The following is a 21,545-nucleotide window of genomic DNA, read 5'->3' as shown; positions in this document are numbered from 1 at the left end:
TAAATCATGAGGGAATGCAAACTTACACATATGATATACTGGCCTGTAAGACCAAAATTACACTCGTACATTGAACATAGGCCAACAAGGCCATACAATCTTTTACGTATATGACATCTGTCTACAAGCCTCTAAGAATACATAATTGTCATAAAGGTCAGGACAGAGCCCCACCATATCAAACAATGCACATCTAAATCATACTGACCAAACAAGCAACTCCGCAGCAAATGGAGTGCACCAACATCTTCCGCTGAGCTGATCACCTACTTGGAGGACTCTCGACCTGTCTATCGAGACCTGTGGAAATGAAACACAGCGTCCCCGGGCAAAAGGGACGTAAGTACAAATAATGTACCGAGTATGTAAGGCATGAAGATCAATACATAAGAGACATAGATGAAACATGGAATAAAGAATTCCGCCTGTAAGTCTAAATAACTTTGTAAATTCTGAAACATTTATAATGTCATGCACGTGCGTATAAATATCATATCATGCATAGGTATAGATGTACATAACATCATCAAGCCTCTGAGGGCATCCCATCATATCATTTCGGCCACTGTGGACAACATCATCAACGTATACCAACTGATCAGGTGGTGGTACATATATAATGTCGTAACCTTCTCCCATATCCATATACATATAAGTACATATATATACGCGTATATAATGCCATTTGGTCATGGGTCAATGTACATGTATAAATGAATGAAATGCATAAAAATATGTTAATAAGATCAATGTACCTTACGGATAAACTTTATCAACTACGTATTTTTCTGAGACCCATGAACAGAAGATGTGATAATAAGATACATGGGACTTCAAGAACATAGGCACCTCTAATATTTCTATGAATAGAGTCATTTATGGAAGTTGTGCATTTGCCCGTTTCATTTGTATCGTATGGATCATGCCAAAAAGAAAGAAGGGATAGCCTCAACATACTTGAGACGACTTTTTTGACAATCCCTCTAACATATGTCAATTGCGACATAACACGTAACGGCGGATCGGAGTAGGAGAAAATCCATATGATATTCTTGAGAAAGATTACACCGTACTCCCTTAAAACCGCAAAATCCTGTTGCTATTACCTTATGAAATCTAGTATGAATTTTTGTAGCAAATTCTGTATGATCACTTTGTGAATTTGATCACAACTTTGTAACATACTTACTGAAGCAATCATGTTTCCTTACAAATTTATATCCATCTCTCTTAAAATGAATTAGAGATCGATGACTAAGCCTTCAAATGACTAAGCCTTCAAAAGGTGATGACTAAGCCTTATCAAGTGACTTTTAGGAGTCATCAATTGGCTTTGATGTGCTGCCACGTTGGGAGATGTAATTCTTATCCAAATATTTTAATTATCCACTAATCACTTGATTAACTTATTAATCTTTCATTAACTAATAATTAACTAATTTTTCACATAATTAAGAATTATCTCAATTTATTTAAAATACTACCCAGTTTTAACATACCGTATACATCTTACTATCATGGTCATGTGGTACCTTGTATGGCACTAGTCCATAAATACGGGGTATTGTAGCTTGGACCGTATTTTATCTCAAAATGTCAAATTTTGACGAAATTCATTTTCTTTGATTTTCTTTCCCTCTCACCTTCACGAATTTACTCATCACTTGTTTGAAATAGCGTAATACTTATAATCCCAAAATAAGCTCATTCCCGAACTTACGTCGATTAACTTATGACGAAACTTTAACGTACAAAAATACGGGATGTAACATCTCATTTCCGAACTTCCATCAATTTATTTATGGCGTACTTTCACGTACGAATACATGGGGTGTAACATCCCTACTACAACAAGCCCTTGCCTTGCGAATCGGTCTCTGAGCGACTCGAATCTAGCTACAAACAATTTGATACAATCAATACAAGCTATAGGAATCGATTCTAAACGATAAAGCTACGTTCTTTAACCAAAGTCAAAAAGTCAACCTCGGCCCCACATCTCGAAATCTGACAAAATGTACAAAATTCGAACACCAATTCAATAGCGAGTCCAACCATACCAAAATCATCCAATTCCGACCTCAAATCGCCTTTTAGATCCTCACAACATAGCTTACGAAGTTTCCACAAATGTTCACAAATTTTCCGACCCAAAACACTAATTAAATTGTAAAAATAATGATAGATTCATGTATTTTAATCAAATCCGAGTTAGAATCACTTACCCCAATCAACTCCTTGAAAATCCCTTCAAGAATCGCCCAAAACCGAGGTCTCTAGCTCAAAAGATGAAAAATGGGACAAAATCCTCTATTTTGAAATAATATATTGCTGTCCAGATGTCCTTCTTCGCGAACGCGCAAAGTGCCTCGCGTTCGCGAAGCACAAAAACTCAACTACCCAAAATCCTCTTACGCAAATGTGAGAACTCCCTTGCGAACGCGTCAACCAATGAACCCATGCCTACGCGATTGTGAACCATCTCCACGAACGTGAAGGCTTACAAGCCAGGTGCCCCACCTGCCTCATCCTTCTACGCGAACGCGAAACCCCTCTCGCGATCGCGATGCACAAACTCCTTGTACCTTCGTGAACGCAAAGCACAAACTTTACCTACCACCAAGATACACTTCGTGAATGCGATACCTCACTTGCGAACGCATATAAGGAAACCAGACACCAGAAATTCTCCAGCTCTATAAGGCCAAACTCAATCTGCAATCAACCCGAAACTCACCCGAGGCCCCCTAGACCTCATCCAAACATACCAATATATCCTAAAATATCATACAAACTTAGTTGAACCCTCAAATCATATCAAACAACATCGAAAACAAAAATCGCACCCCAATTCAAGCCTTATGAACTATTGAACTTCCAACTTCTAAAACCAAATCCGAAACACACCAAAATCAACTCCGATTGACCTCAAATTTTGCATACAAGTCACAAATGATACAACAGACCTATTCCAACTTCCGGAATCAAAATCTGAGCCCGCTAACCACAAAGTCAACTCTCGGTCAAATGTCTCAACTTTCCAAACCTTCACTTTCCAACTTTTTCCAATTCAAGCCAAAATGACCTACGGACCTCCAAATCAATATCCAGACATACTTCTAAGTCCAAAATCACCATAAGGAGCTATCGAAACCATCTACTCTATTTCGGAGTCATTTACACATAAGTCAACATCTGGTCAACTCTTTCAACTTACGCTTCCAACCTTGGAACTAAGTATCCCAATTCATTTCGAAATATCTCTGAAACCAAACCAACCACCTCGGCAAGTCACATAACAACAAGCAAACATAGAATAAGCAATAAATAAGGGAATGGGACTACAATACTCAAAATGACCAGCCGGGCCGTTACATTATAGTTATGGCTTGATACAGCTTGTTCAGACTCGCACAGTGTATAGATGCGAGAATCGAGTCTTATGATGAGTTCTAAATGTTGGAGATTTGATTCTAAGGCTTATAGGCTAAGGTTTAAGTAAGGATTTTCAGTTAGGTTATGTTGTCAGGCTTATATTGATTGGGGTGACATGGGTTACCCACAGGTATATGCATGGTGAGTTTACACAGTGATTTGATGGCTTTGGAACGACTCTTGACACGTTTGAGGACGAACGTAGTTTAAGTGGGGGAGAATGTAATGACCCAACCGGCCGTTTTGAGAATTTGCATTCTGTCCAGCTATTTGAAGTCTTGAGTAGCTTCATATGACGTATTATGACTTGTGTGAATCGCCGGTTTTGGTTTTCAAATGATTCGGGATTGATTTGGAAGAATGATTCTCAACTAGAAAGCTTTAAGTTGGAAGAGTTGACCAAGTTTGACTTTTGTATATTTTACCTCGGATCTTTTTTATGGTTCTGTTAGGTTTGGATAGTGATTTTTCACTTGGGCGTATGCTCGGATTTGCATTTGGATGTTTCTAGGAGGTTTCGGCACTATTTGGCGAAAGTTGAAAATTTGAAAGTTTGGAATGTTCATAAGTTTGACCGAGAGTTGACCTTGAAGATATCGGGTTCGAATTGTTGTTCCAGGAGTTGGAATAGGTTCGTTATGTCATTTGGAACTTGTGTGCAAAATTTGTGATCATTTTGTGTTGACTTGATATGATTCGGCACGAGTTTTGGAAGTTGAAAGTTCGAAAGTACATTAAGTATGATTTAAGGTGCGATTCATGGTTTTGATATTGTTATGTGTGATTTGAGGCCTAGAGTAGGTCCGTGTTATATTTTGGGACTTGTTGGTATGTTCGGACCGGGTCCCGAGGGGCTCGGGTAAGTTTCAGATGTGTTTCGGATCTTTTTGCCTCATGTTGCATTGTTGATTGTTGGTGTTTCAGTTGTTCTTTGCGATCGCGAAGATGAGGCCGCGGTCGCTAAGTGATTCTAGGAGTTGGGTTTTCTTCTTCTTCACGTTCGCGACAGGATGACCGCGTTCGCGTAGTGATTGGGCTGAGATGGGCAAGTCAATGGTTTCCTCTTCATGTTCGCGAGTTGCTCCTATGTTCGCGTAGGTCTGTCAGCTTTGTGCATCATTTTCGCGAGGCTTGTGCTGCGAATGCGTAGAGTTAATTGAGGCAGTGTAATTTTTGTTCATCGCGAACATGATGGTTGTTCCGCGTTCGCGTAGGGTTCACATGGGCAGTGCTTATAAAGTACTCTATTTCGAAAGTTTTGGTCATTTTATCATATTTTGAGTTATGGAGCTCGGATTTGGGCGATTTTGGAGACGATTTTCACCACATGGATTGGGGTAAGTATTTTCTACTCGATTTTAATTATATTCCATGATTCCATCTTTGATTTTAGCATTTGAATGATGATTTCAAAAAAGAAATTGGGAGTTTTTGTCTAAACTTTCCTACACTGAATATTTGCGTTTTGAACATCGATTCGGAGTCTGATTTGAATGAAATTAATATGGTTGGACTCGTTATTGAATGGGTTGTCAGAATTTGTGAGTTTTGTCGGGTTCCGGGGTACGGGCCCAGGTTTGACCTTTTGGTTGACTTGAGTAATGGATTAAAGATTCGACCTTTATCATTTGGGTTGGTTTTCCTTGCCATTATTTGATGTTTTTAGTTTCTTTTGGCTAGTTTTGAGCTACGGAGGTTGATACGCACGGGGATAGCATTTTTAGAGTGGTGTTTGGCTTGCTCAGTAATTGTTTTGGCATGTTTGAGGTAAGTATCTTATCTAAACTTGGTTGAGGCATTAGTTGCCTGAGTTATTTGTGATAGCTACGTGCTATGAGAGAGCACACGGGTATTTATCCATGTTCGGGGTGGTGCTTAGGCTACGATATGCCTTGAATTGACTGTTAAACTTTAAGCTGTGATGTTTCTCATATTCGTAGCCTTGTTGTGAACTATTTGATCCATGTTTGAGGTTGCATAGAGGTTAATCTCCTGATTTAGCCTGATAGCTGCTATTTTGTGATGTAATCACCTGTTTTGAGCTATGATATCACACTTGCACATGCATATACCTTAGGATGTCACTTATACCCGTCCAGAATTATGAAATTTGATGTTCTTTAATTATGTACATGTATTCTTGCGTATCTACTTTATGTGTGATATGGTTTGGACTGGTAGCCCGTGACTACACTGGGTGGATTGAAATATTGTGCTTGTGACCACGCCGGACGGATTGTGATATTGAACTTATGATCACGCCAGGCGGATTGTGATTATTAGCACGTGAGTTATCCGTGCAACACATGAGTTGTCTGTGCGATTGTTACACTATTAGCACGTGAGTTGTTCATGCAGTTGATATTATTAGCACATGAGTTATCCGTGCAGTACGTGAGTTGTCCGTGCAGCGTGTGGATATAGATCCATCCCCCTAGGGTCACCCTCTCATGTTTATCTTTTGATGGTGTACACGCGGATTGCGAGAAACCGACAGATTTTTGGTTGATGAGAGATTTGAGATAGTTGGTTATTGTTATTTGAATCGGGTTGCACGCCATAGCAGGCCTTATTGGCTTATTGTTATATAAATCGGGTTGTGCGTCGAAACAAAATGATATGTGGTTATTGCATTTCATCTTTATTTACAATTTCCTTGACTGTTTAACTGATTTGCTTGCATATCTTCTTTATATGCTGGATTGTTGACTAGGCAGAACAATTTAAAATAAAGAATTGTGAGCACCGAGGTGGTTTTACCTGAGATTTCTTGATTTGATCATATGTTTGTTTTATACTTGTTGAAATTCTGAGTTGTACAGGTGATAGCGAGTATCATTTATAATTCTTGCTTCTATTATCCCGCCGAGATTAGTTACGATACTTAGTGGGTACATGGGGTCGGTTGTATTCATATTACACTTCTGCACCTTGTGTGTAGATCTTGGAGTTGATGCTGTTGTATATGGCGGGAGCTGGCATTGAAGATATACCCGCATTCTAGTTATGCCTATCACTTGTCTTTGGTAGCTTTAGATTCGAATTCTGTTCGTGTACATTCCAAACTGATGTTGTCGTTATTTCATTTTAGTTTTATAAATCTAAGTTTTAGTAGCTCATGACTTGTACTACTAGTCCTTGGGTTGTTGTATAAAAGTTCGGTTATTTCATCATTTACTTCTCTTTAATCTCATTTGAATCGTGTTATTGTTAATTGGCTTACCTAGCGGGTTGGGTTAGGTGCCATCATGACTAATTGAATTTTGGATCGTGACATTAATATTACCCATATAGTTGGTTATAGTTGCTCGGAACACAAGAATTTATGATTTACGTAACTTTATCGAAACGCGAACATAAAAATTTAATAAGACAAACAAATTACTATGAAAAGATATTAAATTTTTTGAGCGTTTATATACATATTAATTTAAATATTTTATTTTTTTACTAAATATATTTTAAATTCCAAATATTTAGATTTCCTACCTAGTTCAAATAAAAAAAGATATAATAAGTAAATCTTAATTGATTTTAAATTCCTAAATTTTAATAAACTATTTAAATTATATTTTTATTCAAAATATTTTTTTTAAATGATAAAAAGTCAATCAATATTTTTCATGCTTTTATAAAAAAGATTTAGACTTCTACCATTTCGTATGATTAAATATGCTATCAAATTATTTTGGATGCTAAATTGAACATGGATCAATTATTTTGTACGATTAAAATAAAAAAACTAAATGCATGTTTAATTATTGTGTTGAAACATTTTTAATTTAGAAGTTATTGTATTAAATAATTTTAGTTTAATATGTGGTTTTATGTCCCAAAATTTCACGTTAATAAGAAATCAATTGAAGGCACCATATAAAATCTTTCTCATTATGATTTTATAAGTACTGTACAATGGATTTATTTTTCAATTAGTACAATTTACATAAGTTAAAATATATTAATCGATTTTAAATTTTTTAATATTAGGATGTCTTACCTAGCTAGTGTAATAAGGAAAGATTCAATATGTAAAATTTAAAATAATTTTAATGTCCTAAATATTAGGAAAGTAACTTAGGTTATAATTTCATCCATTGTGAAAGTTTTTTGCAATTGGAAAAAAAGGTGAACGATATTTCGTTAAAAATCTTCGTGCTTTGCGCGTGAATTCTATCAATGAATATAAAATATTTAAAATCACATAAATATTATTAAACTTTTTTTTTTTGTTATAAAATAAAATTTTACAAAAAACACAAGCTCTTAAAAATGATGGATATTTATCTTATTTAGACAATATAATAAAGGCAAAAAGTATGTCACACAAAAGTATTCTAATGCCATATCATAAATTTGATATATTTGTATATTTGCTTTAGTAACTCAGAGAGAGTAAAATAATATGTTGATTTATATTCAAATATCATGCAACAATATGTTCATCTTGGCCTTAAAAAATAAATTCTATTTGCTCAAGTACCTAATATAGTAATTTAAATTTCATCTTATTCTTATTGAAACTCAAATTGAAAAATACTAAAAATAAAATGAGACTCCATATTGTTAGGTTTAGTTATCGTATTACGAATTTAAGGGCAGTATTTAACCGAATTAATTAGTTTACTTTTAGGAAAAAAACCTAAAATGATTGTCATAAAAATCCAGGTAGAATATCAATATTTATTTTTATTATTATTATTATTATTATTATTATTATTATTATTATTATTATTATTATTATTATTATTATTATTATTATTATTATTATTATTATTATTATTATTATTATTATTATTATTATTATTATTATTATTGTGTACATAATGAAATATTAGTACTTAAAAAGTATAAAAGTCTATTAACATTTTATGTACAATTTGTGTGTATTTATTTAGAAAATTACAATAGTGTTTAAAATATTAGTTTTATCTCTATACACATTTTAAGATTTCTTTTGTGTTAAAAACGTTTACTGTTTACTGATTAAAAGTTATTTATTCATAATATTTTAGTGATATGGTACTTGAGTATTGATTGAATGTTAGTTCACGAATGATGTTGTTAAGATATGTTGTCTTTTATCATTTAGATAACTTTTAATTATAATACTAAAATTATAATAGAATTATTATTTAATTAAATTATTATCATAGAAGGTAAATTTTTAAGATTTTAAATCCTAAGTATTAGAAGTTTCTTCCAAAAAGCAAAAGGCTTTATATTTACAGTTTGCCTAAGTATTTCATGCTACAAAATTCCATGGAATTTGGTTGCTTTTTCTATGTCTTTTTTTGTTATTTTAAATAGTTTAAATAAGGAAGAACTTAGTAATGAAAACTTACATAGTTCTCAACATGTATTTCGTGATTAAAGAAAATGATAAAGGGGTATTAATTAAGTAAAAGAGTTTATATAAGGTAAAATTTTAATTAATTTGCTTTTAAACTCCTATAGTCAAATAAGGAACAATTTAGTAAGCAAAATTTTAGTTGATTTTAAAGTGCTAAATATTAGGGGAAAAAACTTAAGTTAAATGACTATTTTGTCTAATGTGAAACATATTTTTAAAGGGTAAAAAAGCGAACGACATTTCGTTAAGAGTTTTCATGCTTTTAATATAGTATAGATAGATAGATAGATAGATAGATAGATAGATAGATAGATATAGATAGATAGATAAATAGATGTATTGTGTAAAGATATTTATGCAATTAAGCTATTTATAAGATAATTATAGGTAAATCACTATTAAATATATTACGTATATAATAGTATCCGATAACAATGATAAGTAACATGTTATTATATATGTATATAAACGACATTAATATTGTAAAAAAAAAAGCATATAAGTTAAACCCATTCCTTTTAATAAGAATTCCACAAATTTGAAAAAGGGAAGTCTTTATGACTGCCAAATGCGTGTCATACTTACTCATCGGTTAATGGTTAAGAGAGCTCAAAGATTACTCCTTCCTTACCCCCCAACTATACCATCTTTCATTTTTCATATTCATACGCTATTGCCACCATCTTAAACGCAACGTCCTCTATATATACCCTTCAAACTCTCCTCAATTTCTCCAAGCAACTCTTATTTTGTTATGTTAACAATACGAATAGCAGCAGATTCTTACAATTATTTTCATTGATTACATATCATACATAATAGTACTTACTCCTAATAATTATGAATCACAAGTATTCTAGTAGTACTTTTTTTATTCTCAATGTTGTCCTTGTCATCCATGCCTTTGCATATTCCGGCGAGTCGCGGCCACCGTTTGCATGCGACCCCGCCAATGCGGGGACGCGAAACCTGCCATTCTGCAAGGCGTCTCTGCCAATACACGTCCGTGTCCAGGACTTAATCGAACGATTAACGTTGCAGGAGAAGATCAGGTTGCTGGTGAACAATGCTGCACCGGTGGAGAGGCTGGGTGTTAATGGCTATGAGTGGTGGTCTGAGGCACTTCACGGCGTCTCCAGCACCGGCCCTGGCGTTAAGTTCGGTGGTGCCTTCCCTAGCGCCACCAGCTTCCCTCAAGTCATCACTACTGCTGCTTCTTTTAACGCCTCCTTGTGGGAACAAATTGGCCAGGTAAATTTTAGACTATACAAATATAAATATATGTATACGTGTACGTATATATTCATACTAATATCAACGTTATCCCTTATCTTATCGAAATATCCTTATTCAGCTTTGGAAAATTAATACAAACAAGGATTTGATTTATGTTGCTATCACTAAGGAGAAAAAGAATCTTACGTGAAAATGACTTGATAAATTGTGCCAATACATCATTAATTCATTATCATGGGCAACTTTAGGTATGAATAGTAGGATAAGATACCAATATTTCTCAATTATCTCATATTGTGATAGTATTATAGTAGATTTTAATTTCTTAAACCAGTATTAATTTTTTTTCAACTTATATTTAAACAATTTGAAAATTAAAACTCCATCATATAAATGAGATGAATTAGTATACTTTTTATTACATATACAATATTATAATCTAGGTCTATTTTAGATATATTTTAATAATCTTTCACTGCAAGAATGGTCACAGGCCACCAATATAGCTAAGTGTTTCCTTTTGTTTCTGTCATGTATGGCAGACCTTTCAGCGGATTAGGTACGCATGTGACTGACTGAAACTGTCCATTACAGACGTTAGTAGTACTTACTAGTCGTATAACTGTCATGTGATATATGATCCGCTAGCATTAGCATTTCACATATGAATTCTGGGGCAGATTTAGGGTGCGAAAGAGGTTCGCCCGAATCTTCTAAAAAGGATAATATTGGAAATGTTCGAACAGGATTCCAAATATCTAAAATCTCTTTTAAAGCGTTCGAACAGGATTCCATAAAAGGGCCGCTCATGAGATAGTTACGTTTATCTGAAGATTATCCAGAGTACATATGTAAAACAGAGCTGTCTAAAAAATGTAATGCAAGGGGTTGTTTGATACGTGGGATTAGAGATATAATAATCTCGGAAATAGATGTTATGTGATTATTTTATCTCGCGTTTGGTTGAATTTTGTAAATATAGAATTAACAATCATTGATTAATTAATCCCAAAATTGTGGTATTATTCTATCTCATATTGAGGGTGAGATAATAATCACGAAATTAGTTAATCCCGATATAAGCACTAAAATGACAAAGATGCGCTTATTCAAGGCTCTTCCCCCAAAGTTTTTTAAACAATCCAAGGTCAAAATAAAAATAAATATTTATCCCAACTTATCCGGTATACACCAAATATATGTTTATATTATACTCTTTATATTTCATTTTTAGTCCAATGAACCAAACATCTACCAATAAAAATATATTCACTAAATAATCACGTTATTATTTAATTTCTGTATTATAATCTTATTATTTTAATTCCAGAATTAATTTGTTCCCTACCAAACAACACCAAATAGGTTTAATGCTAGAAGAAAAAAAAGGGTAAGCTTTTGCCCATGCCTACACATGCCTGTATGTTTTGTTGTGTGTTCACAAACATCACAAAAAAGTAACAGGCCCAAAAGCAACTCCTCTAAGTTGCACCGGCAGTGGGTGGACTATGGGTCGCTTCTGTTTCATGATATATATCCGTGTTTACTAATTTAATGAGTTTTTTTCTTTTTTTATTTCTTTGTACATTCTTTTGGGATCAAAAGGGCTGGGAAAGAGGAAAGAAAGTAATTGGTGAAATCTTCTTAATTAAATACAAAGGCAGGAGACCTAGTGATTGTTCTCTGTCTTTCTCTAGAGTCTAAAACCGGAATAAAGATGTCAAAACTCATCTCTTAAAAATAAAAATTAGGTAGCAAAACTTTCATTTCGACATAGATATGAGAAAAGCAAAGAAGCTAAGCCAAGTTCCCTTTAATTGGTTCTCATAAGGACGAAAGTGACACTAATTGTTTTATGACGAATTCTTTCTTTTTCTTTAGGCGCACAAGTTTAATAAATAACAAGAAAGAAACAGCAAATTTGTCGCTCATGCAAGTTGACGAGTTGTTATCATTTTCCTTCTCTTGATATGAGGTGTTCAAGAAATATAATGGTCCACATCCCATAAGTTTCATATTTTTGGATAATGATATCCAAAGAATCTACCCAACCATTATCTATATTTACTAGATATGTACACCACACATATGTACACACTTAAACATTAACTTAAATATTTAAATCACTGTCGCTCTGCTTCCACACAGACAGCCACGCCTAAGGATTTACGATATACTGATACCTAAAATAGTGAGTTAATATGAAATATGAGGATATAATCATAGGACAAAGATGTAAGCCACGGCTTGATTCTGATGTCCATTTAACTTGGAAATGGAAGTAAATTAAACTTTAGTATACGGAAACAAATATTCTTTATTACGTAACTAAAATTAAAATATTATGTTGAATTATTTATTCTTTAATGATATTTGTTTCTAAAGATGTAGAGCTCTAAAAGTCTATCACTGCAAATATTGGCACTGGAATTTAACTAAATTACTACTCCAGTAATAATATTTATTAATTTATTTGAGCATTAACGAAAAAAGAAGCGAGCATAAGTTATTATCCTAGTTTATGCAGAAGGGCTACTTTGAAAAGCATTATTCGACAAAGAAAGTAACTGAGTGTCTCAAAGATAAATTGATGGCTTTTTACTTCTCATTATCTCTTTTTCAATTTCGAGGTTGTAATTGCATTGCCAGAGAATATCCTGTGACAATATTAACTAAATGGCAATACATTTCTTTGATGTGGGATAACCTAGTATTGTTTTCCATATGTTCAATTTGATGTCCAGCTTTTTCATCCAAGTTGATGTAATCATATTCTAATATATAAGTATTTTTCTGAGTAAATAATTCATCCTTTTCCTTGTCATTGCATGACAATTGAGGAAATTTTTAAATAAAATTAGCACCAAAAATACATATAATTACAGATAAAGGCTGAAGTTAGAGAACTCTACGAATCAAACTGGATGTGATAGAAATTCGGACAAAAGCTTCACACACTAACCAGCTACTTCTTCGTCCCAATTATGAAACTCGAATTTCGAGAGTCAAATAATTTTTTCTTTAATTGTGATTTTTTATATGCCTTTTAAATTGTTAAATTGTGACTTATAGTATTTTTATATATAATTTCAAATATATAAATTTTATTTCAAAAAACATAAAAATTCTATGTTCAGATTCATGGTAAAATTAAGAGGTTTTATTCTTCGTTTTTTGATATACTCACAGTTTGCGTGTAAACTGTCGTAAGAGATGTGATTAATAGGTTTGGGTCCCATAAGTTTGTCCAATTGCCAAGTTTTTCCTTATCAGTAACACTATTATCTTTCACTTGCTCTTTTTTTCCTCGAAAATCCAATCATACTGTTTTTCCCACTAAATTAGTATTTTTTATATTCACTTTTGTTCACGGTACTAAAAAAAATATTTTAAATTTTATTTATTCACTATACTAAATCAAGGGAAAGATAATTTTTATTTCCAGTTTTACTCTTATCATTAACTACTCATTTTTCAAATTATTTTTCAAGACTTTTGGAAATGCTAAAATTATAAAATAAATACTTGTTTATTTTTTCGTAGAGGAAGTGTAAAATTAAAAGTGGACGGATGGAGTATTTCGATTGTTTTGCAGTAATTTAGCATATGATACACCATTGGAAGAAATATGAAAGCATCAAGTCCGTGTAATGAGGTAGACACAGTTAAATTGTAGGATTGGTCTTGTCCTCCCTACCCGATTCATGAAAGTTGTGATTTTTGAAACTCGTATATGCAATGGTAGCATCTAGTTAATAGGATGAAAATTGATGTAACATGGTATCTGTTAAATATGGATCAGGTGGTCTCTGATGAAGGAAGAGCAATGTATAATGGAGGAGCAGCAGGACTAACGTTTTGGAGTCCAAATGTGAACATATTAAGAGATCCGAGGTGGGGAAGTTGTCAGGAAACCCCAGGGGAGGATCCCCATTTGGTTGCACAATATGCCATCAGCTACGTCAAGGGACTCCAAGGCGGCGGCGGCGGCCGTGGCACTAGCCGACTCAAGGTCGCCGCTTGCTGTAAGCATTACACTGCCTACGATCTTGATGATTGGAATGGGGTTGATCGTTACCACTTCAATGCTAAGGTAATTAAGTATTCACTTGTTATTTGAATTTTATATACAAACTTCAGTATTTTTTCAAATGAAATGTGTACAAACATAATTTCAAATTTTAAATACTATTTTTCAACTTAACTATAAATACTACTTTTTTCATAAAATATAATTTTTATGTCCAAACGCCTATTTATTAGATCTTTCCTTATTTGAATTATATAGGAAGTCCTAATATTTAGGACCGTAAAATATTACCTTACATAAATTATTTCTTTACTTGAATTAGGTAACATGTTGTAATTCCTAATATTTAGCACTATGAAATTGATTAAAATTTAATCTATCTATTAACAACTTTCTAAATATATCGGACTTTAAAATAATAAGATTATTGTTGTTGTAAAGAGGGATATGATAGCAAGGAAACGTCAAAGCAAAAATCTAAAATTTCAAGGCCAAGTAAAGAAAGATTTTTGAAAAGTTCTAACGAAACAAAACAATATCGTGTGGTTTCTTTTCTTTTTCAATGTTGTCTTATAAAATAGAACAAAACTACTTTAGAAATAAAAAAATCAAAGGCTGATTTTTATGAACAAATTAATAAAATTTTCCCATTAGATTTTATATAGGGGTATTAATGGTTGTCCGAAAACCGAATGAACGGACTGAATCAAATCTTTCCCATCGGTTATTAGGTTTTTCTTAATAAAATCATATGTTTTGGTATAAATCTATAACTATTAGGATTTTTATTTTTCTTAAAAAAATAAAAAATACCTAACTGAACCGAACAAGCCTATACGTATAAAATATATTATATATATTAAGTTTAAAAATAACGAAGCATTAATTTAACATTGACTAAATTGCATTTATTTATTTATTTCTAAAATTTTGAATTTTTAAATTAATTAATAATTTGGCCATTAAATCTTTTGTTGTTTAAACTAGATAAGAACTCCTAATATTTGAAACTGTTTGTTTTCCTTTTCTTTTTATATTTTGTCTTAAAAGATATTTTTAAAAAATACTATTTAGAAATAAAAAATCAAATGTTGATTTTTATGAAAATAAACAAAACGTTCTCATTAGAATTTACATAGTGTTAATAGTTTTCTGAAAACCGACTGATCGAACATTTCGAACTGATTACTAGGTTTTTCTTAATAAGATTATAGGTTTCGATATAAATTTATAATTGCTAGAGTATTTATTTTTCTAAAAATAAATAAAATAACTAATTGAACCGAACAAGTTTATATGTATAGAATATATTATGTGATTAACTTTGGAAATAACAAATTTCTAATAATCTATATTATGAAAATAATGAATATTTTGGCCATTAAATGTCTTTTTATTTGAACTAGATAAGAAATCCTAATATTTAAAAGTTTAAAATTGAGTAAGATTTCATTTATAATAAATTCCTTGACTAATATTTGTAATTTTGAAATTAGCTAAGATTTTAAAGACAATTGATAATGCCGCGTAATTGAAGTCTCCATTTTACCAAAGAAAGCTCTTTCTGAATATATTTCAAAATAGAATTGTTTGGATTATCTTTCTATTCAACTTTTAATGCATTATTCTTCGAAAGTGTCAAAAAATAATATTTCAAAAAAACAAAAAATAGAAGTTTCTTTGAAATGTGGCCTTAGAGCTGTCTAATGGGTGCTAGATTGCATCTCTTGTTAATTCTTTGAAAGCTTACATCTTAGTTCTTAGCTTTAAAGCGTAAATATTTGCAAACTATACAATTTTATTGTATCTATAGGAACTTATACTTTTTAAATTTTTATTTTGTAACTCACACATAATTTTCAATAAAATGTTATTCATTAAGATGAAGTACTTGAGTATGGTTCCCTATATATATATATATATATATATATATATATATATATATATATATATATATAGAGGATTGAAATTTGAGACCAAACATTTTGCTTGCACGTTGAAAAGACGTGCTAGTTAATTTTTCGTTATCTTGATAAGATGATTAGAGTTTTTTCTGGAAACTACGGAAGGCGTAGACAGCTAGCTAGTGTTTTTCTCATATTATATTACTAATAATATCCTTTGATCCTTTTCTCTTGTATTAAGTGATGCACGTTTACATACTTCCCCGAATTATAGAAGAGAAAAATCTTGAAGGTGTCATGAAAATTTTGTTATTTTTGAAAATGTATAGGTAAGCAGGCAGGATTTAGAGGACACGTACAACGTGCCATTCAAGGCATGTGTGGCTGAAGGGAATGTAGCGAGTGTTATGTGCTCTTACAATCAGATCAATGGAAAGCCATCTTGTGCTGACCCTACTCTCCTCCGTGACACCATTCGTGCCCAATGGCGCCTTAATGGGTTAATTTCTCTCCCTCTCCTTTAATAATTTCCGATGTCTACAAAGTGTTTGTGTTGAGGTTTTCGTAATTGCAATAATTTTTTTTCCAATAAAAGGTCCGATGTATTACGAATAAATAGTTGCCTTATCTATAGATAGAAATAAGATGTCTATCTCTTTTGGGATGCTATCTCTTCTCCTTCCCTCAACCATCAAACTATAGTATATGTACTAATAATAACACCTTAACTGTGAGTCATCATTCATTAATTCACTCGTTACATCACTTCATGGAGAGCTTAATTATTACACGCAACAAGTTTCAAATACGCTAGGACAAAGTACCAATATTAAAGAATGTAGTACTTGTAATTTTCTTATAGTACTTTTAGGATAAAAGTTCTCCAACAAATTAAATACTTACTACCAAACTTTTGACGGCGTGCCATAAACGTAGTCTAATATAATTTTCTTCTTTTCATTTGAACTAATTGCTTGTAACGCTCAACGACAAAAATAGGGGATACGAGACTTTAGATAAGTGAGGGTTATCATAGTTAATTACTATGGTGGAAAGGTTAAAAATATTGTCGTTGATTGATCACATGCTACCTACTAAAGTCTATGCTTTCGGTTGTTTTCTTGTAAGAATATTTTGGTTGACTCTTTGTTGCCTTGTATACACAGATACATCGTATCAGATTGTGATTCTGTTGGAGTTTTATTTGAGCAACAACACTACACTCGTTTTCCTGAAGATGCTGCAGCTGCCACTATCAAAGCTGGTCAGTTTTATAATAATATTTTCTTTATTGTTGGTTTCCCTTAGTCTGTGAATTTGCGTAGAACAAAATATTACGTATGTCCATTTATAAGTAGCTTATTACAAAAATTGGCTAATTCATAAAATATTAATAATATTAGTCAATTAGCTATTTGTATCCATATTAGACAATTAGCTATTTGTATCCAAAAATATCAAATTTTTACTTTCTTTTAAGTGGGTGTTATTAGAATAGATTGGGTACATCGTAAGGAGCATGAATATCAGTTTTGGGATGATTTTGTGGAGTTTTGAGGCTGTTTGAATTAAAAATTCGAAGTAAAAGATGAACATGAAAAACATGATAGGCGTATCACGCTGTGTATCACTTTTGTATCACATATGTATCATATTTATATCAAATGCGTATCACATGTATACCTACGTGTGAGATACATGCGTGATACATGTTTGATACATGTGTCACAGAAGAAATTTTTGAACTCGATTTTAACTACGAATTTTGATAACAAATCAGTCCAAATCACCTTCAATCTTCCTCAAATTTTGTATATTGACTCATCTATATGTTTTCAATAAATCTCAACCATACCCATTGAAAAAAGTCTATTTTTACTTAGATTTTTGAGATCTTGTATATATATTTTCTTTGTATTTTATCACTTTATTTGCTACCTCATCCATAAAATTTCATTTCCGTCTTGCATCTAATGTTACTAATCACTCTTGAAAATATGAAAGTAGATCTTTGTGTGTGATTCTATGAGAGAAAGAACCTTATTTCTTTGGGTTTTCAATTTTTATATGTGCTTGGTTGGTTTTGGTATGTCTATAATTAATGGCTAGAGGTTGGTAAGTTGAGACTTTTTTGGGACATTTCTGTAAAATTCCCCAAAAAAAAAAAGAACGCACGGACAGAAGATATGACTAGTTTATGGTCTTATAGGCTTGGATTTGGACTGTGGGCCTTTCCTTGCGATCCACACAGAGCAGGCCGTTCGTACAGGAAAAGTTTCAGAAATGGAAGTTAACTATGCTTTAGCAAATACAATTACGGTCCAGATGCGTTTGGGCATGTTCGATGGGCCAAATGGGCCTTATGCAAATTTGGGCCCGAGAGATGTGTGTACTCCGGCTCATCAACAATTGGCCCTTCAAGCAGCTCGTGAAGGCATCGTTCTTCTCAAAAACATTGGGCGGGCTCTGCCACTGTCCCCACAACGCCACCGGACCGTTGCTGTTATTGGACCCAATTCAGATGCTACTGTTACCATGATTGGCAATTATGCTGGTAAATATATTAATCTCATTCTCCGGTATTTCCATAACGAGTCAAGTTGCAAATTATTTCTTCTTTAATTTGGGTTGGATGTGTTACATATATAGGTGTTCCATGTGGTTATATTTCTCCATTACAAGGAATAGCAAGATATGCAAGGACAGTTCACCAGCATGGATGCATGGGGGTGGCTTGTCCAGGGAACCAACAATTTGGAGTAGCGGAAGTGGCCGCGAGGCATGCCGACACCACTGTCTTGGTGATGGGGCTCGATCAATCCATCGAAGCTGAAGCTAGGGACCGAGTTAGCCTTCTTCTCCCAGGATACCAACAGGAGCTCATTTCTAGGGTAGCCATGGCTTCTAGAGGCCCCGTCGTGTTGGTTTTAATGTCCGGTGGCCCCATCGATGTTACATTCGCCAAAAATGATCCTCGTGTTTCGGCTATACTGTGGGTTGGCTATCCCGGCCAAGCTGGTGGAGCTGCCATTGCTGATGTTCTGTTTGGAGCAGCCAACCCAGGTATATATAATTCAATCTTCGCATTTCAAAGTAATACAAACATGTTCTATAGGTTTCAAGGTCAGTTTCAACATAAAACATGAATGAAGTATAAAATTACAAGTATTACTCTTCCTATAATACTTAGGAGGGAAGCTTCCAATGACATGGTATCCACAAGATTATGTAGCTAAAGTAGCCATGACAAACATGGACATGAGAGCCGATCCAGCAAGAGGCTATCCTGGTAGAACCTACAGATTTTACAAAGGCCCTGTGGTTTTCCCATTTGGGGCTGGCTTTAGCTACACAAGATTCAGCCAGAGCATAGTCTCCGCCCCAGCCATTGTTTCAGTGCCAACTCTTGATATGAGGAAGACAGCAGTGAGAACAACACATACCAACTGTGACTCCCTTAACTTAAACTTGCACATTCATGTGAAAAATACAGGGGACATGGACGGGACACACACGCTCCTCATTTTCTCAAAACCACCTCCAGCTGCTACCAAACAACTTGTCGCGTTTCAGAAAGTTCATGTCGCCGCTGGAGCTCAACAGAGAGTCAACATCAACATCAATGCCTGCAAACACTTGACCGTAGCTGATCAATTTGGAGTTCGAAGAATTTTCATGGGTGAACACAAAATCCATGTCGGTGAGGACATCAACCATTCCATCACATTCCATGCTTCTTTGGAACAGATCAAAGTCTAATTTAGAGCAAATGTATCAATTGGGTTAAAAAAAGAAAAAGAAGATGAACCTTACATGTCACATGGAATTTCAAAGTTAGGTATATTAAAGGATTACTGTGACATGTTTGTACCATTTTCTTTTATTTTTAGCAAGGCAAACAAATCTTTCCATGTCAATTTCTTGAGAGTTTCACATAAAGCCAGTGAGTTTGGGACTAGGGCAATTAGGCAAAAGATTTTGATTTTTTAAAAATAATTGCTATGTCATTTCAAATAAGCATTGAAAAACTTTGATAAAAGTCTTGAAGAGCCTATAATAAGATTTTAACACGCATTCGCACATGTACCTTCCTAATGATGAGAAAAAGGGTACCGAGAATATAGAAGGGAGGAGAAAGAAACAGTACTAATTAAAACAAACTATGGAAAGAGAAAACAGTAGGAGAAAGAGAAAACAGTACTAATTAAAACAAACTATGGAAAGAGAAAACAGTACTAATTAAAACAAACTATGGAAAGAGAATTTGAGTTTGAAGATTTTGATTTTTGAGGGATGGGCATGCTTATAGGAAAAATGGTGAATGAATGTAAAAAGTCAAAAAACTAAATAAATTGTTGCAATTGCTTTTCAAACTCAGGTCCACAAGCAAATAGGTGGAAAAAGTTGAAAGTTTTCTCAAAGTTAACACGGGCCGATATGCCCGTTATTCAGCCAATCTTGTATAGGAAATGCATCAGCTTATGAAAATACCAGTCGTGGTTCGAAGATATGTGTCACGGTCCAAAATCCCATATCTGTGATGGCGCCTGACCGTACTTGCTAAGTAAGCCAAGAATACAGTCCAAATGCCTTTAATTAACAGAGTCATATCATAAATAAAAACAAAAATGATCTTGAAACAATATAATATCTTATACAATAAGAACATGGTCCAAACGCGACCAAAACAGTATAACATCCAAGAACTAGGTGACACAAGTACACGATCTAACTACTGAATAAGTACAAGTCTGAATACAAAATTGAAACTGTTTGAGAGAAAGAAAATAGACAGGAGATAAATAAGTAAAGGGACTCGGGCACTGCAAAACGAATCCATGCGATGCAGCTCGCCCTAAGTCTCTGAGTGAAAGCCTAGGCTTAACAAGAGGCTCCGCTAGTATCACCTAAGAATCTGTACAAAAAGATGTACATAAGCGCAATAAGAGTACACCATAGTTGGTACCTAGTAAGTATCATGTCTAATCTCGAAGAAGTAGTTATTAGGCCATAGGCATGAAGATACTTACAACACAAATATAAATAATAGAGCATGGAACCGAAACAGTAAATATCCTCATGAACAACAGGTATCAAAGATATAAAACATTCGAAAGATGTAAATTATGCTTTTCCGATTCAAGAGATAATCATAACGTTCCTCAGATATGGTATTTAAAGAAGGCGTGCTTCAAATCAACGGAGTCGAGACTCCCAACTAGCATATATTGGTAACATGCAATAGTTAGCATTCAAATGAATGCTTCTAAACGAATCAAGAATGTCTATACATGCTCAAGAATCTATCTTTTACCATGACTGGTACAAGATCCATGTACCCCAATACAAAATTCATGTATCACTGAAACCCGATACAAAATTCATGTATTGACCCGAAATACAATTCATGTATCGACCGCGCTCACATGGCCCAAAATAACATGGGTAATCACCTGACCCTGGAGAGACGAATCCTTATTCAAATATGCGCTCATCATGTCCTATGCCGTAACTGTATTTAACCACACGACATTACCTTTCGTTCCACAATGTCTGTTCAAATCAAGTATCCAAATATAATATGTACGCA

General features: G+C 33.5%; 1 protein-coding gene across 3 annotated transcripts; it reads left to right on the top strand.

The window, feature by feature from the left end:
- Window positions 1–9,372: 9,372 nt before the first annotated feature.
- On the top strand, window positions 9,373–19,872 carry LOC107822960 (beta-D-xylosidase 1). 3 transcript variants are annotated; one of them, XM_016649545.2, is made up of 7 exons: window positions 9,373–10,036; window positions 13,824–14,114; window positions 16,285–16,454; window positions 17,122–17,219; window positions 18,165–18,509; window positions 18,605–19,018; window positions 19,449–19,872. In XM_016649545.2, exons 1-7 carry the CDS (start codon window positions 9,626–9,628, stop codon window positions 19,712–19,714), a joined length of 1,995 nt encoding a protein of 664 aa, XP_016505031.1. In that variant the 5' UTR covers window positions 9,373–9,625; the 3' UTR covers window positions 19,715–19,872. The 3 variants fall into 3 exon arrangements, with proteins under 3 accessions (XP_016505031.1, XP_016505030.1, XP_075085705.1); XM_016649544.2 differs by having other exon boundaries at window positions 19,146–19,872; XM_075229604.1 differs by lacking the exon at window positions 9,373–10,036 and adding an exon at window positions 13,316–13,676 and having other exon boundaries at window positions 19,146–19,872.
- The last annotated feature ends 1,673 nt before the right edge of the window (window positions 19,873–21,545 follow it).

This window comes from Nicotiana tabacum, chromosome 14 (genome assembly GCF_000715075.1).
Source record: "Nicotiana tabacum cultivar K326 chromosome 14, ASM71507v2, whole genome shotgun sequence".
NCBI classification, from domain to species: Eukaryota; Viridiplantae; Streptophyta; class Magnoliopsida; order Solanales; family Solanaceae; genus Nicotiana; species Nicotiana tabacum.
The sequence above is the reverse complement of the archived record's forward strand: the minus strand, read 5'-3'. Positions and strand labels throughout refer to the sequence as shown.